Source organism: Lagopus leucura, unplaced genomic scaffold, assembly GCF_019238085.1.
Source record: "Lagopus leucura isolate 7727_CA_CO unplaced genomic scaffold, USGS_WTPT01 Super-Scaffold_100157, whole genome shotgun sequence".
Lineage (NCBI taxonomy): Eukaryota > Metazoa > Chordata > Aves > Galliformes > Phasianidae > Lagopus > Lagopus leucura.
In genome coordinates this window covers 5,101,119-5,119,757 of record NW_024962334.1, presented here as the reverse complement: position 1 = coordinate 5,119,757, position 18,639 = coordinate 5,101,119, and the positions used below count along the sequence as shown (strand labels likewise).

The 18,639-nt window shown below is 40.7% G+C and overlaps 1 protein-coding gene across 4 annotated transcripts in view; it reads right to left on the bottom strand.

Moving 5' to 3' along the window:
- The window catches only part of SEPTIN7 (septin 7), a 73,474-nt gene that overhangs the window by 41,880 nt on the left and 12,955 nt on the right, over positions 1-18,639 (bottom strand). For all 4 annotated transcript variants that reach the window (XM_042888290.1, XM_042888287.1, XM_042888288.1 and 1 more), the window contains exon 3: positions 15,869-15,971. In XM_042888290.1, the coding sequence (XP_042744224.1) occupies positions 15,869-15,971 (103 nt within the window). The remainder of the gene's footprint in view (positions 1-15,868; positions 15,972-18,639) is intronic.

Below are 18,639 nucleotides of genomic sequence, written 5' to 3'. Positions count from 1 at the left end.
ATATACTACAGCACAGAGAAAGCAGTCCAGGAGGTTTCTAGACTGTGTGGAAGATAGCTTCCTTATGCAACTGGTAGCAGAGCCTACCAGGGGTGATGCCCTGCTGGACCTGGTCTTTGCTAACAGAGAAGGACTGGTGGGAGAAGGGAAGGTTGGAGGCCAGCCTGGGCAGAGCAACCATGGAATTGTAGAGTTCTCTATTCTTGGACATGTCACAAAAGTGAACAGCAAAACACTTTCTCGAACTTCCAGAGGGCAGACTTTGATCTGTTCAGGATGCTTGAAGCACGGGTCCCTTGCGAGTCGCTTCTTAAGGGTAAAGGGGTCCAGAAAGCCTGGATGCTCCTCAAGATGGAAATCTTAAAGGCACAAGAACAGGCTGTCCCTGAGTGCTGTAAGATGAGCCGTAGGGGAAGACAACTGGTGTGGATGAGCCGGGAATTACTGCTGAGATTCAGGGAGAAAAAGAGAGTCTACATCCTCTAGAAGAAGGGGCAGGCTACTTGGGGAGATTACAAGGAAGGTGCTAAGGTATGCAGGGAGGAAGTTAGGAAGGCAAAAGCCCAACTTGAACTCAGATTGGCCACTGCAATAAAAGAGAACAAAAAATCCTTTTATAAATATATCAGTGGTAAAAGAAGAACCAAGGATAATTCTCATCCTATACTTGATACAGCAGGGAATGCGGCCACAGAGGACAAGGAGAAGGCTGAGGTCCTCAATACCTTCTTTACATCTGCCTTTAATAGCCAGACCAGTTACCCTCTGGGCATTTTACGCCCCGATCTGGAAGTCTGGGATGCTAATCAGAATATACCCTCAGCAATTCAGGTGGAGACAGTCAGAGAGCTCCTCTCTGCCTGGACTGTCACAAGTCCATGGGACTGGATGGGCTGCACCCTTGGGTGCTGAGGGAGCTGGCGGGGGTGATTGTTGAGCCCCATTTGGCCATCTATCAGCACTCCTGGTTAACTGGTGAGCTCCCAGAAGATTGGAGGCTCACTGATGTGACTCCCATCTTCAAGAAGGGCCGTAAGGAGGATCCGGGGAACTACAGGCCTGTTAACCTGACCTTGGTACTAGGGAAAGTTATACAGCAAATCATTTTGGGTGAGATTTTGTGGCGTCCAGGGGATCAGGCCCAGCCAGCATGGGTTCATGAAAGGCAGGTCGTGCTTGACCAATCTCATCTCCTTCTACGACTGGGTGACCTGTCTGGTAGATGAGGGACAGGCTGTTGATGTAGTCTACCTAGACTTCAGCAAAGCCTTTGACACAGTCTCTCACCGTATTCTTCTGGGGAAACTGGCTGCCCGTGGCCTGGACAGGTCTACCCTTCTTTGGGTAAAGAACCAGCTATAGGGTTGTGCCCAGCAGGTCATGGTGAATGGAGTCAAGTCCATCTGGCGTCCTGCTTCAAGTGGTGTCCCCCAGAGGTTGGTACTGGGGCCCATCTTGTTTAATATCTTTCTTGATGACCTAGATGAGGGGATTGAGTGCACCCTCAGTAAGTTTGCAGGTAACACCAAGCTGGATTGCTGGGCTGAGGTGAATGGGATGAGGTTCAAACAAGGCCAAGTGCCGGGTCCTGCACTTTGGGCACAACAACCCCATGCAGCGCTATGGGCTTGCGGATAAGTGGCTGGATGACTGTGAAGAGGAAAGGGACCTGGGAGTGTTGGTTGATGCTCGGCTGAACATGAGCTAGCTGACAGTGTGCCCAGGTGGCCAAGAGGGCCAACAGCATCCTGGCCTGCATTAGAAACGGTGTGGCCAGCAGGAGCAGGGAGGTGATCATCCCCCTGTACTCAGCACTGGTGAGGCCGCACCTCAAGTACTGTGTTCAGTTTTGGGCCCCTCACTACAGGAAAGATGTTGAGGTCCTGGAGCGTGTCCAGAGAAGGGCAACAAAACTGGTGAGGGGTCTGGAGCACAAGTCTTATGAGGAGCAGCTGAGGGAGCTGGGATTGTTCATTCTGGAGAAGAGGAGGCTCAGGGGAGACCTCATTGCACTCTGCAACTGCCTGAAGGGAGGTTGTGGTGTAGAAGGGTCTGGCCTCTTCTCCCAGGCAAATAGTAGGACCCAAGGAAACGGCCAGAAGTTGTACCAGAGGAGGTTTAGGAGAAACTTTTTCTCTCAGAGGGTGGTCAGGCACTGGAATGGCTGCCCAGGGAGGTGGTGGAGTCACCGTCCCTGGCAGTGTTCAAGAGGATCTGCATGAGGAGCTACAAGATGTGGCTTAGTGCTTGTGGTGGCAATGGTGATCGGAGGACGGTTGGACGAGATGATCTTACAGGTCGTTTCCAACCTTGTGATTCCATAATCCTATGATTCTATGATGGCTGCAGTCTCTTCCAAGGAAGATCTCAAAGTGGTGCCATTCAGCAAGATGTGAAGGACAGAAACCCTTTAGATCCATGTTACAAAGTGTGGAAAGAGCTAAAGATGTTTTTGAATATCCAGTAATAAAAAGCCTTCTGGAAAGGATCCAAAGTACATCAACAACGAGCTCCACTCAGAAATCTCAGAAGCAAGATCTCCGGCCATGAAAGGATGCTACATGTACCCAGCAATGGTGCTATGAAACAACTCCTTGAGCAGAGCAGGAGCAAAGCACAAGATAGGGCCTTTAACCTCTATTCTGGCTGCAGACATTTCAACTGAAAAGTTACACAGGATCCTTTACAGAAAGATTTTTTTGTTACAGCATTGTTTTTTAGTTGGGCAATAAAGATTTCCAAAATGTAACAACGTACCCAAGCCTATGCTGAACTGAGCTCAGGATGCTTCACATAAAAAGTCAAAAAGGAAATTTTAGGAAGCAAACTGAGACCATGGCTCCTGACAAGCAGCAGCTGTTTATTCCTCTCGTCATAAGGAAACAGCAACAGTCAGTAACATTTCTTGAAGCAGTCATGTCCCATCACTCAGATGATACTTCAAGCACTGGTACGAGCTCCACGAATCTCTCATATCACAGAACAGGAACCATGAAGAAGGATACTTCATGGGAAAGTTCACAGGAGAGGAAATATATAGCAAGCACTGACAACCTAAATTTGGCACATACGCCCACTTCCCTAAAAGATGCCACAATCTACACGATTTTTAACTGTGTTAAAGCAAATTCTCTGTATTCTCTGCAGGGTTTAAAGTACTAGAGGCTCCCAAACTGTTATTCAGTAATGACCAGCCTCAGATTTGCTCTAAAGCATGCTGGTAGGCACTGCTGTTGGAACAATACACCCACCTGAAGGAAACAAGCAGCTTATAAGATGACATGTATACAATAAAGTAGGGGCTCTCTTCACAGAATGGCCAGGGTTGGAAGGGACCTCAAGGACCATCAATCTCCATCCCCCTGGTCACATGCAGGGCCACCAACCTCCCCATCCAGCTAGAGAAGGGCCGATTTCAAAGAGCACCAGTATAAACAGCACAACAGCAACTAAGAAATGTGAACAAGCTACGAGACACCTCCCAAAGCAGGGCAAAATGCAGACTGTATCTATTCGTAACCCAAAGGCTAGGCCCAGAGTGCTTATTTTGCAACTCAGCAAGTTGAAGATAACCCAACCTTAGGAAGACAGATCTAAACTAACTCACAAACATGCAAGCAAGGAAAGAACACAACAGAACCTAAAAATCACTACATTTATTGAAATAATCTATATTGACAAAAGTCTCACAGCTTTCCATATCGAAATCACTCATTCACATAAGAATTACCATTAGATTACATAAAGCTGAAGAACAAATACTGTTCTTGCTCCTTATTTTTTAAGTAGAACCTCAAGTAGTCCAAGCATCTGCAAAATTCATCAAGCAATTCCTGAGTCAGTTTTGTTTCATCCAGTTATTTGAATGCTGGCCATTTGACATCTATCAACCAAAGCAGACAAATTTAGTCAAATAAAAATGTGAAAAACACAGTCTTCAATTCAAACCACAGTCTAACAGCATACATAACAGATAAAGGCCACGTCCTTTTATTTGCTGCACAAACTGGAAGAGCTGTGATAATTTAAGCCAATATGCTGCAATTTAAGGGATACCGAGGACTAAAACCTAATCTGATTATCCAGTCCCAACTCATTTGTTTGCAGTCAGTACAGAAATCTCATCATTAAGCAGTATAAAAACATTACACGTTAGGGAAAAGGATCCAAGTGCACACAACAAGAACTGTGTACTTGACAAAACACTATTATTTCTTTTCCCAACTAACAAACCAACTTAACTTGCTAACGGAATTTGTAAGTAATGAGAATTTGATGAAATAATGCAACCTGTTTAATAGCAAGAGTAAATTCAAAGCACACAGATTTTGCAGAATCACTAACAGAAGACCTTTCCCTGCAATGATAACTGCTTTCATTCATTAGCTTCAGTTGCTCAGGAAGAACTGAGAGACAAAGCATAACCTTGAAATAACTGTACAAATCAAGTCTTATGCACTCTGAGCACCTCAGACTACAATAAGCTATAGATGGAAAAGTTCTGTAAGGTCATGATGGAGTAACTGAATGCAAAAAGCTATCCTTATCAATTCAGAAACCTACATACAGGAAGACATGAGGTGTAGCAGGCAATGAGGCTGAAGGCAAAAAGATCACGAGCTGCGAGGTCTGTTATCATCAGTTTCCCTAAACTCACCGACTGGCCACAAAAGCTAGTGCTGTGAAACATACTTGAGGTGTGGGAGGATTCCTTTTTCTTCCTCAGGCTTCCTTAGCTGCCTTCACACAGGCTTCAGAGTACACGGAAAAAAGGTGGTTGGCATTTTGTTCAGTACTATTTCTCACCATCTCGGAAGAATCACACTAATGAAGTTATCTTCAGCAAGAAGTGCCACTTACTAAATGTCTACAAGAAGGTGACATCATTTAATTCCTAACTCTGCAAGAAATCTTGCTGGAAGCAAGAAAGAAAGGTTCACCGCAAACCTGAATTACCATTTCAGAGGTTTGTAGGTTTCTCCAGTCTTTTGCCAGAAGCCTAAGAAACAGAAAATCCTGGCAACCAAAAGGTAACAAGCTGACAAGAGAAATATCCCTAATTACAGTTAAACTCTAAATGTTTTATTTCTCGGCACTGGTGAGGCCTCATCTCAAGTACTGTCTTCAGTTTTGGGCACCTCAGCACAGAAAGGACATGGAGGTGCTGGAGCAGGTCCACAGAAGGGCAACAAGGCTGGTGAAGGGCTTGGGGAATATGGCCTGTGAGGAGAGACTGAAGGAACTGGGGCTGTTCAGTCTGGGGAAGAGGAGGCTGAGGGGAGGCCTTATTGCTCTTCAAATACCTGAAAGGTGCTGGCAGCAAGAGCAGGGTTGGTCTCTTCTCACCGGTGACAGGTGAGGGCAAATGGCCCCAAGTTGTGCCAGGGTAAGTTTAGGCTGGATATCAGGAAAGACTTCTTTACAGAAAGGGTTGTTAATCACTGGAATAGGCTCCCCAGGGAGGTGGTGGAGTCCCCATCCCTGGATGTGTTTAAAACCATCTGGATGTGGTGCTCAGGGACATGATTTAGCAGAGGGTTGTTAGAGTTAGGTAGCATGCTTAGGTAGTGGTTGGACTCAATGATCTTGAGGGTCTTTTCCAATCTGAGCAATTCTATGATTGTGTGTTTCTAACCTCTCTACAGGTCATTAATGAAAAAAAGCACCCACATATTATGCAAGATTTAAGCAAACTGATGATCAGTGCAAGTTCATCCTCAGATCCTTAGAAGAGCCCCTTCTGAGACTAACATGTGCCATCCTATATGGAGACAATGCTACTTTTACTGCAGGGTATTTATTGCCTCAATTGCTTGAAGGGTTCTTTGTCAGACTTATTTGTTACAAAGCATTTTCTGGGGGTTTTAAAATAAAAAAAAAAAACTGCTTTATCAATGGAAAATGTAAATAGCTAGTAAGGAAAGCAGCGAAGAAAAAAATAACAGGAAACAGACAGTAAACTTTCTCATACCTTCACCAAGCACAAACAGATGGTAAAAGAATTGCTGACTCTCAAGACAAACAGAAAAGTTTACTCAGAAAATCCGTATCTCCCTTTCAACTCTGCAGGACAAACTCAAGTCTGTCGTGGGAAGGCGATGCAGACATGAAAGGAAATTAATGGATTAGAGTTTAATAAAGATATTAATTGAATGCAATGAAGATTATCACCATAGCGTTTGAGGTAGTGCTTTATACATGAAAATTCAACCAGCTCTTCACTAGAATACTGTAGCACTGGTCAATCACACAAAAGATCTTCAGAATATTCTTGAGATTACCTCATTGGTAACAAACATCAGAATATGCATCCCCCTACACTTGGGACAATAGTTCAAAACTGCTTGACCTTGTGAACCGTTCTTCTGAATGGCAAAAAGCAGATCCTTGATAACCTTTCCATCACCATGAAACAAGACTGTTTTGTTGCATCACAGGCAAGTTTAATGTTCAGGATAAAAAAAAAAAATGAAGTTCCCAGATCTTAGGTAAGAACAGATCAGTTACAGTAAGATGCAAAATACTGGAACAAACAACGGATTTCACATTTTTCAACATGAAACACTACAGTGAAAATAGGGCAACGTGGATCAAGGTAGCAGTAATAACCAATGCATGTACATAATCTATTTTCATTCTTGCATTTCATGCTTAAGTCTGTGCCCGTTCAGCTTATCAAGTGTGACCAACTGCCTGTCTGATAATCACAACATTTTTCAGTGGTTGGTTTTGCAGTTCTTCACTTCCACGCAATGCTTGCTAGTGTCTTCTGGAAAGTGCTCCACAAACATTCCAACAACTGCCATCAGACACTGATTTACTATTCAGCTGCCTGCCTACTTACAGTCTACCTACAGAAAACAGACCTGAGATTCAGGATCAGCCTATAAATTCAAAACCTAACAGATGACGACTTCAGACGGCAAAATTGCTATTTACAAGAGAACAGCAGCTTACAGTTAGAAAGTCCTCTGGGAATGCTTTAGATTCTTTACAAGCAACGGAGCAGTTACCTTACACAGAAAACAGCACAGCTCCACGTGCCCCAGGTACAATCCCACGGCCAGATACTGCACAGCCAACTTGCTACCCTTACCCTGTTCCATTTCTCTGCGTCCTTCAGTTGTGTTTCTTTCCTTTCTGAGAGAGGCCAACAGTCTAACATCCATTAACCACAGCCTATTTCTGCCTTTCCAGAGAACCATCTGCATCGTGAATAACACTTGGTTTTCGTTCATGGAAATATCTGAATGATCTAAGTTGCATTAGCTTTGACACATTCCAAGTTTTGCTACAAGTTGTCAGCATAATTTCTGGCTCAAAGCCTCATCAATGACAAGCACTAAGCAAAGACTGCTTGTGAAATTAGAAAGTTGGGCCCAGCCAAAAAAAAAAAATAAAAAAAAAAAATCTTAGTTGCTTCTTTCTATTAAGCCTGAAGTATGTGATCACAGAATGGCCAGGGTTGGAAGGACCTCAAGGATCATGAATCTCCAACCCCCTGCCACACGCAGGGCCACCAACCTCCCCATTTAATACCAGACCAGGCTGCTCAGGGCCCCATCCAGCCCAGCCTTGAACACCTCCAGGGATGGGACACCATGACACACTTTACAGACATTATATTAATACAATGACAGAAATCCATCATCATTTCAAGATAAAGTTTAAGAATCTCCCATTTGCATTTTCAGTACAAGTAATAAAATAAGCTAAATTGAAAAGCTGGGATGGAAAGTAAAGGTCAACGATGGACAATTCAAATAAAAATTAATCTGACGTTACAGCCAGTAACCTTTCTCTTCTTCAAGTACTGATAAATCTGAATACACTGGCTTAGGTATCATACTACAGTAAATGGCTGGAGAAAACGGGCTACAATAGCACCAGACCAGAAGCAAAGGGAAATTCTTCTTAGAACATGCTGATTCTCATTAATAAAAATAAGTCTAGACAAGAGCAGGGCCTAAACTCCAACTCGTCATAATCATGCTCAGAAGCTTCAAAGAAAAGCACCAAAAACATGTGTGCAATAGCCATACCACACACAGCCACTGGAGAAACAAACAAAACCTAGCAGCTCTGAATGGAGTCATAGTGAAGCTGTGACTCGCCCTTACAAAGTCAGCCCAAGGGAAAACACAGCCACAGCAAATCAGAAGAGTCACATTGAACAGAGCACTCTGGATTTACTACAATTGAAGTTTAGACCACAAATACTCCATCCAAGAATAGCACTTTGGTCACAAAGATAACCTGTTCGTTCATGAAGTTCGATGCATTTCTTGATACAGCAAGCAAGTCTAATGCAGCCAACGGGAAGAGACACTTTCAACCCATACAGCAGGGGGGGAGAGGGGAAATAAAGATGAGACTTCTGCTTTGAACCTCTCTCCAGGCTTGTGGCAATGATGGTCCCAAAAGCAGAACAATAACAGTCACCTGATAATCCGAAGCTACTGGAAACAATACTAACCTGACAGCATTCTAACACATCATTACTTACAAGATGGGCAACACTTAGATCATACCCTACCAGTGCACCACAAGAGCTCAGGACTGTATGATGGATTTTGAGGGTAGAATCAAATGTCAGCCACCTGATAAACAACTTCAGAAGCTGAACATATCCACCAGTAAGGCATTTTCTTTAAGACATGTTTAAGTCTACTTGTTACACTAAACACCTCTGCATCCAGTTATCTACAGTAGCTTGTCTGGAACATCATGCAATGATGTTAAATCTAAAAAGCCCAGCTTTATTCATTTCAGTTAAACTGCAATTTATAAACCTGTAACCAACATGAACCAGATTCAAATGCTCATCTCACCATAACAAACAGAAGTATGGTAATATGAAATACCAGCATGCACGTTTGTGTATGTGCACACAAGTACAGACTTTTCTACAAAAAAGAGATGAGCTAACATAAGGAAAATAGCTAAAGAAAAATATTTATTCTACAGACGTGGAAAAAGTTACAAAGGACTTGAAAACAGCTAGCACTAGGAAAAGGTAATCATATACGTAAGCACTGAGGAAATCCACAGCTTAAAAAGACCATGAAGATGGCAGCTACACAGCACAGCATCTCAGCAGGTTCTCATGGAATTCCCTGGATCCACCTACCAGAAATCCAATTTTAAGTATGGATAGAAGCGGAAAAATTCGTAAGATGAGAGACTGACAAGGAAATGAACCGTCAACCAGGAAAAAAAGAAGTGTTTTTCAAAGAATTATCATTTATTTGGAGAGATAAAAGCCAAATGGGTTACAGGCAGTTTTCGCCAGATGTTGAAATCACAGCCACACAGATTGGTAGAAGTCCCTTCCCTCAAAACCCGTGCCAGGATGCAAACAAACAAAACAGTACAACAGAAATCAGGCTTTGACAAAAATGCTGCCATAGCAAGAAAATATTCAGTTCAATTTAAATACAACCAGCAGAATTTCAGCAAAACTTCCCTTGGGTGCCACCTTACCTCTCAAAACAATATTTTAATACAATAATATGTAGCATTTAAAGTTGGTCATCAGGCCTCTGCAGTCACATGGATGCAAACTTCACAAATGCAAGCAGAAGTACCAAATGTACGTGGCCTTAGCTAGGGCATCCAGGAAGAGACACCAAGCTTCAGTTGGTTTTCATACAACCTGCTCACAGAAAATGGCATCCAAACAGTGAAGAAAGAAAATAAAAACCAAAAGGCTGTTTGAAAGCTGCACAGTGAGCACTACAATTCCAGCTAACGTTGGAAATTGCTAAGTTAAAGAAACTGAGAATTGAAGAGCAATTATTTTAAATACCAGTTTCACTACTTAGCTCTTCTAGTCTATAAGCACTTACGTGCAAATCGTATGTGTTGCACAGTGAGTATGGGACAGGCTTAAAAGGAGCTTAACAAAAACAGGTTATAAAAGTGGGGTTTTCTTATTTTTCCAGTACGGATTGATTAAGATAAACAATGCTATGAGCAACTTGTGAGCACTTGAAGAGCCGTGGTTTCTAGATAAGCTTAAATATTTAGACTGACTTTCAGCAACACTAAATTTCAGCAATAACACAGTGTAGAAAGTTTCTCTTCCTCCACCAGGTTTTCTCTTACCACACACAGCACTAAAAATGGAGGATGCAAAGTACTACAGAAGAGGTGAGAAGGGCAAAACACTGCAAATGTCTGGGTTTCATTGCTCTACAAAGGAAAAAACAAAAAATGAGGATGAGACAAGAACTATTTGATGCCAAGCAGCTGCGTGAACAAACACTTCCAAGCTCCCACCTAAAAGTAACTCAGTGGAAGTGTGTGCAGTGCAGGCTAGTAAGCTCAGATTAGTGACCTTCCACGCATTAAAGCAATACAACCTTAAAGTATCTTCATCTTCAGAGTTCATCTGTTCTCCCTTCCCAAAGAAACCCTGATTGAGTTATTTCCACAAAAAGCAGTGACGTGCTCGCTAGTGAGGCGTTACTCCATCCACAGAAATTATTTCAAAGGAATGTGGCATCTCTAGGATCCTCTGGCTCCTACCACACTCCATTGATTTTCCACACCTTCCATTTTTATATGTCTGCACGTTCTCCTGAGTTCAGCATGTTCTTCTTCAGGGTGGGACAGGGATCTCACCCGTTAAGTGCAAGCAGTCAGCTATGCATTTCAACACTCTGGAGGATCATCACTGCAACACTGGATCCACAGAACTTGTATGTTAAATGCAATCATTTCTCTTATTTCTGTACCCCAGTGAAGTCTCAAGATCCTGGCAACAGAATGCCTGAACTGAACTCTATTTCTTCACTGCTCCTAGGAAGTCAAACAGAAAGGAGATACCAAAGCCCAAACATGTACTTGGATACTATGGCAGAAGAAAAACAATATAAATCTTACTGAAGAATATTTCTAAACACATGGCAGATCAATGACAAATGGGAACATTCTCCAGAGGGGCACTGTCAATCCATGTGTTATTTTGCACTTAACTGTTCTTCCTATCCTTTACTGAATGGCTTCTATCCCACCTATGAGGCACAGTTGGGAAGGAAGGGCATCGCACTGGCAAAGAACAAGTACACATGAGCATCTCAAGCAGCTGGTACACTTGCTGGTCTTACAAAACCAGATAGTGAACAGAAGGGTGATTCCAATCAGGACACAATCCATCATCAGAAAAATACTACTATTATACCAATCAAAGTCTTCTTCAGGGACCAGTAAAGGCATTTTTCTCAAAAGTAACTTCAAGTCCTGCAAAATACAGCCTTTCCACTTCTGTCTAAGCCAAAAAAGCAATGTTTAAACCAAAACATTTTAAAGCTTGCATGTAATTACAAACAAAACACCATCACAGTACTGTATGATATTTTCCTTTAAGTTGTAATCCACAGGTGATCTACAAGACTAAAGCAACAATTAGAAAACAAAACAGTCAATTTGCTACAGGAAAGGATTCAAAACTGCCTTCAGAGTCAAAACTACCAAACAGCTGGTCTAGAAATAGGAACTGAGTAGAAAGGTCCTCTGCAAAGTCACTTGCCTGTAGGGGGTTCTGCACACACTGCAGATCAGGTAAGAATTTTTCTATACTATAGGTAAAAAGACTATAGGTAAAAAGAATTCTAGAATAAATTATGACTTGGTATCTTCAGTTCAAATCACTTGTTACCAGCATCATTTCTGTACAAGAGCAACTGAAGAGGCATTTCCTGATGCAGGCCTTTGAAGAAAGAGAGCAAAAAGGAACTATTTGTTCCACAGCTCTCACTACACTGAAACAAAATCAAACAAATAAAAAAAACAAAACACACCTGATACTTAAATACCTGTAATTATATCAGTAAGCAAAAAAACACAAATTCATAGTCGAGATTTTCTTCAACTGTGAACTACAAACTACTGTTGTGTTACTTCTGGAAGTCTTCCTGTGAGTTTGACATTGGCAGGTAATTTCCTTCATAAGGAAAAAAAAAAAAAAGTAGAAAAATAGAGACTGCAGACTTGATTCCATACAGACCATGTATTTATCGTGGACCCTCAAACATTTCAACAACTATCTACACTTGATGAGATAATATGGGGTTATCTAGAAAAGAGCCTGCAGAGACTAAGTTGACAAATCTTCCGCTGGTGAGATTTCAATATGCAAGATGTAGAATTAGCTGCTTTATAAAATCATTTGAATGTCTTCTTTTGAAAGCATCAGGGTTTAAACCTTCAGTGCCCATTTCTGCCTGCTTGACATCCTATCCTCAGAAAAGGTTCTTAGTATCCATTCTACAAATAGAAATGTCAGAAATAGCATTATTTCACTTGAAATGCTGATCAGCCTTTTAGAATACATCTATTAGGGATTAAAAGCTTTGTGAGACCACTAAACAAAACAACGTCCAAATCACAACCCATCAGCCTGTTTGTAAGCCCAGTTTGTAGGCTTTTGAGGGGAATCAACTCTTTGAAAGGAAAGATAAGAACAGGACAAGGGGAAATGGTTTGAAGTTGAGGGAGGAAAGATCGAGGTTGGATGTCAGGGGGAAGTTCTTTACTATGAGAGTGGTGAGGTGCTGGAACAGCTGCCCAGAGAGGCTGTGGATGCTCCATCCCTGGAGGTGTTCAAGGCCAGGTTGGATGGGGCCCTGGGCAGCCTGGGCTGGTATTAAACGGGGAGGTTGGTGGCCCTGCATGTGGCAGGGGGTTGGAGATTCATGATCCTTGAGGTCCTTCCAACCCTGGCCATTCTGTGATCACATAGGAATAAGAAGGGCTATATTTCAGCCTTCCATTTCTTAAGAAAATTTTAGAAACACTACCAAAAGAAACAACTGAATTTAGAGAAAACACGACTATAGTTAATGAGGCTGAAAAACTGAAATGCTTATAATGGCCAAATTGTAACAGGAATTGGAATTACTCTGCAAAGTTAACTTTTCAATGATACTTAAAACATCAAACGTGAAACATTTTTTTACATCAGCTGTTCATAAGTACTTCATAAACACATCACCTTTTAGTTGCATTTAATGCAAACACCGGAACGCTTGAGAATTAGCAACTACGCTTCCAGAAAATACTTCACTAGAAATAAGCTCACTGCACCAAATCTAGGCTTGGACCAAACCACAGGACAGCATGCTGCCCCACGTGGCTGAAATGGAGCCCTTCCCAAAGCTATGCCCACAAGCACCTTCCAACAGCTTCAACAAGGAGCATTCACATCCTGAATCCACTCCAGAAAACATATGCCAGGTTCTTCAGCAACCACTGGGCCTCATGCTCAGTGTTTTCAAATTCTCCAACATCACTGCCCAGCACGAATACAGGAAGCAAGGTGACTTCACTGCACACGTTAGGGATACAGTCACATTTGACACCCTGGACAGAAGCTGTAAAACTGACCTCCCTGACAAATTTCTTATTGGAACAAGAAGTTTGGATTTGTTGGACACTGTATTTAATACATTTTCAGAGGAAAACTGAAAACTGAAGTGTTTCTACAACAGTGTAACTGTACAACTGACTATACTGACAAGTCCCTCCAGAACACCAGTGGCATTTTATAGAGCACATTTCAAGACAAAGAAGCCATGTGTCATGCTGTATAAATCCTGTAAGCTGTTTTGACAATCCCAGACTAAATGAACAACTATCAGCATCTATGGAAATGCACATTAAAGCCTCCCAAACACCTGGAAACAGCTGGATACAGAGATGGCAGATCCCAAACGAGCTCCTCCTTGGATCTGTTTACCAAACTGATTTTTCACTTCAGAACAGCTAACTTACTGACACTGAAGTACCTATAAATAAAGCAGAAGCAGCAGATTTGTTCAATCTACAGCAAGAGGCAGCAATGCAGACATGACACCTGGCAGCAGAAAAGAGCAGGAGAGTATTTCAGATTTTCAAGAAGAGATGATGCAGATCTTAGCTAATCAGCACCAACCATATACAGAACAGAACATAGTGCTAAAACCTTGAAATCCAAATATGCAGACTACAGGACATTCCATTAACTATTAGTAAATTTTATCCCACTGGCAGCTAAAGACTGCAAACCCACATTAGCTTACAGTACCTCAAAGCATGAACACAGCAATAGTTAATTACTTGAATTAAATTGCACGTTAGAGTTCAACATTTATAAGCAAGTATTCAGTAAAATGCAAACTATGCTTATAGTTAAAATGGATGCATCTTTTCAGCACCAGATGAGTTACCCTGAAATTTGCCACCCAAAAATACTCCCTCACACACACATAAGCTACTAGTATGAAGAGATCATGTGTGGATCATGGTTCCAACACTCACATCCACACACAAACCTTCTGTACTTCAGGTATGGTAAAAATCAACACTCAAATTTAGAAACCTACTGACGATTCCCTGAGTAAGCATGCAGAAAATGGAACAGATTTGTTCACAAATGAAATTAAGTTTTAACACTATACACAAAAACAGTGCTAAACATAGAAGTAGTAACAAAATTTTCTAGTCAAGATCATCTTTTCCATCAACTCTTCTTCTCAAAAGACATTTTCTACAGTTTCCCTAAATGCAACTGCATTAGACTAAACTACCGACAAAAGTAAGACCACAAATTTAAATTCACTCACTTCCTGTAGTTCTAATATATGTCATTATTTGTGCTTTAAGTGACTTGATTCTTGCAAGATTGAAACAATGAAGAGCAAACTGTAGCCCATTTTGGCTTAAACTTGAGGACAGTTTAAGTCCTCCAGTCCTTGTGTCATTGAGCTTTTCCTTCCCATTCATCAAGAGCAGAAAACCATATTTTATTCAAAACAGTAGATTTCTGTAAGAAATGAATTCTGTAATTGGATGCTAGATTACAAAGGGACTTCTAGTTCCAAAATAATTCAAAAAAAAAAAAAAAAAACCCTCAAATTTTATAACGTTCACTTTGTAATCAATAGAAAATAACTGAACTACAAGTATTCACCAATTTGACCTTGGTTTCTAACTTAGTCAACAGTACTTTTATGTAACATGTACATGAATACTGCACAGCATGTCCATTGTATTGATGACAAAACAAAGCATTAAAGCTATCCAAATTACCAAAGACAAAGGCAGGCATCAAGAAAGAGACAGATGGCTATTACAAAATTATTTTGTGTTGTTTTGACCATTAGCATGACAAAATGGAATTACATAACCAGTACATATGCTTCAGTACCAAACTGTAATCACGATCTACTACCATACTAATACTCAAATGAGAATAAAAGGGAAATCAGATGTCCTATCAAAGCAGATAACAACGGGGATGATCACTGCCACCTAAATGAACTATTATGTCCATTTTTCATCCATACCAACTACAGTTTCAAATTGCCTGTAGTCCATAGGGAACCCACTGTTTACATTTGGTTTTCATTGCAACCATACAAACTAGAAAGGTTTGTTTAAATTAAAGCTTGGATTTTGTACCACAGTTTTGTGGCCACAGAAATGTAGAATGCATTGGATATGGTCAAACGGCAGGACCTAATTCTGTGCTGGGATTCCAGATTCTCATGCTGCATTCAGGGTTGTAAAAGCAGTTCCATTTTTATTCAGATGAAAATGTGAGCTCAAATCCCTTCTATTCTGTGATACTTGCAAGTCATCTTTTGGACAAGACCCACATCAGCTTTTTTTTTTTTTAATTGCATAAACTGCAGAGTTCTTGTTCTTTGTTCTCTTCCTTATCTACCTGCATAAGACATGTTCTTTCCAAACACTCTAGATCTAACAGTCAAGAAGACAAAGATGCTTGTTTTCTCAAAGACCATGCAAAATAAAACTCAACGTGATAATGTGTTAGAACTATGTCAATATCCAGCAATTCCTACTCAGTGAATAAGAAACTTACCTACTACCATGAGCGTGAACTCAAATCCTCTCTTCACAGACTTCCGGTAAACTTGATTTGGAAGATTTGCAAACCCCACATATCCTTCAAGGTTCTTCTGTTGCTAAGACAAGAGACATTCACAAGTTTAAGAAGCTCTCAACTACTTAGTGGGATTGTTTTTTCTTAGAACCCCAAGAGGCGATGCCTATCTACCTCTCAACATCCTGACCTGCATACAAAGACACTGCAGTGTACTGCACCAATACCCAGCAGTCTTGCACAGAAAGCAAGCTGTGTTAGCACTGTGACTGTGCAAGCACAACAGTGTGCAAGTACAAACATTAAAAACTTTGTTCCAAAACTCATTTAAAACACAGGCAAGTTGTAGGAGCGTATTCTTGTGAGTCTTGGTGGTACTGCCCTAATATTTCTGGACTAATTTGATGCACTCCTGTTCTGCATCACACATCCCTTTGTGGTCAATCTATGCCCAGTGTTTGCAAATGCAGCGCACGTTACAACAACCCTTCACAAATGTAAAACTTCAGTTGCCCTTTACTGTGAAAAACTCATTCATAATATTGCCCTACTACGAAAAGAGATGAGAATTTTGGATGCTAGCCATTATTCTTTCTCACCACAAAAATGAAAATGTTGGAGGTATTTAAAATACTGCTCCCTCACTGTCCTAGAGCTGGTAATCCTGCAGACATCAGCCATGTTACTTTCAAACCATTCTTCTAGCAGAATCCTAGAAATGCGTTTGATGATGAAACTGGTCTGAGGATCTTCTTATGAGACACAACAGTTTAGCTCTCTTTTACAGAAAAGGCAAAAAAACTTTTGGCACTTTTTCTACTGAAAGCAACACCAGATACTGTTTTATATGGAACAGTGGCTTTAAAACAGTAGATTATGTCCAACCAAAGATGACAGAACATGACTTGATGTTGCACAGTTTAAGAGTTCTTTCACAGTTTAAGAGTTACAAGCATCCAGAGTTGAAGCACTGTGTGCCAATTTGAATTCCCCTCTCCAAGACAAACTTCAATAGGACGGAGATTCTATGAAAACCCACACACAAATCTGTTCTACTACAGGCACTACTGCCTTAGACCTTGACTGTATGGCATGGAGTCTGGTTGATTTAAATTCTACATTAAATTCTACAAACAATTTGTGTTTGTTTGGATGCTTTTTCTAAATATTGAAATAAACAGGAAAAAAACCAACATGTTCACAGCAGTAAGTCCTACACTTCAAAAGGAAATGTTTTTTAATTAAAGCAAGCATTCCTTGCAGGTATAGAAAAATGCTATCCTTTTTCAATGCACACAATGCCCTAAGAACTAGCTTATTTGCAATCCCAAGGCACTAGTCAATTAATTAATTTTACTTAAACTGTCAGTTTAAACTGACATAACTGCTACCTCCATTCAGCAGAGAAATCACTACTCCCCACGAATGCCACATCACTGTAACACAAACTCAGTGATGGCACCAGTGTAAGTAAATCCAAAGAGGCTGAATTTAGCAGAACTGCTTAGGAAAGAAAGATTTAATCCTAATATTAATGCTTATCAGTTCTCATTTAGTGATAATACAATCCATTAATTGCCTTCCCATTTTTAAAAAGGCAGCATCTTTTAATTAATTCACACAGAATAGGAGAGGAATATTTAATGACAGCCTGCTAAAGCTAGGTATTGTAGCTTCAAGTTCAAACACACACAGAAACAGATGTTTGTACTCCAAATGTGTGATTTTTGCCTTTTGTCATCAAGAAATTCTAAGAAATTCTATTCTGCTTTTTGTTTCATTTCAGTCTCAAGGCTCATCTGAAAAGTTTTAGAAGATTTGAGTTCTTTACTTTTTTTTTTTATTATTAATTCAAAGACTGTTTGACTTTTCTAATCACTACAACACATGAGAAATATAATCAGCTACACTCCAACAAGCTAAACATGAGCCAATGCTTCAGAGACAGTAACTCTCACTCAGTAGGATGTTCTTTAAGTTATGAAAAAGTTCCTCAACAGGGCAGGTCCTTAACAACTATTAAATATATGTAACTGCTATTTATCCCACAGGACATAAAATACCTAATCATATTCAGACACTCCTTACAGTTCTGCTTCTCAATTTGCACATACATTTTAATGTAAGCCATTCTTACCAGAAACTGTTCTTAAGCAAAAGAAATAACTTTTGCTTTGATTACATTATTCTTATTTCCTTTCCTTCTCCTTTACAAAGAGTTGCACAATTGGAATGGTATTACTGCTAAGAACTTTAAGAAATCTGAAAATGAAATGCCAAACAAGACTAGACAGCAACTTTCAGCTTGTTTGCTCTGTTAAGCTGATGTATAATGTTTACATTCACAATCTGTTTTAATTCAAACAAAATGGAGATGTCACTAAACAAAAGGATGTATGAAGTGTCAAATCTGAATGCCATGTTTGACTCAAGGACTTATATTCCATCAACAGGAAAGAGCCTTTGTAAAAACCAAAATCAGTTGTCAAATTCCAGTTTCTGGAAAGCCAACATCAACTAAAATTGGCACTTTCACTGTACTGACTTGGAAAAGATCTGATTTGTTCATACACCTTCTACTTCTAAAAACAGCAAAAAATAGGAGGAATCAAGTTTCTTAAGCTCCTCCAACAACTTTTAAAATAAATTATTACTTTTGCTGTGGTTGTTGAAGCATTACATCCCACAGCATGGATCACCGTGCAGGGCAACACTTCATGTCTCCAACACTTACCAGAGGGGTCTCCTTA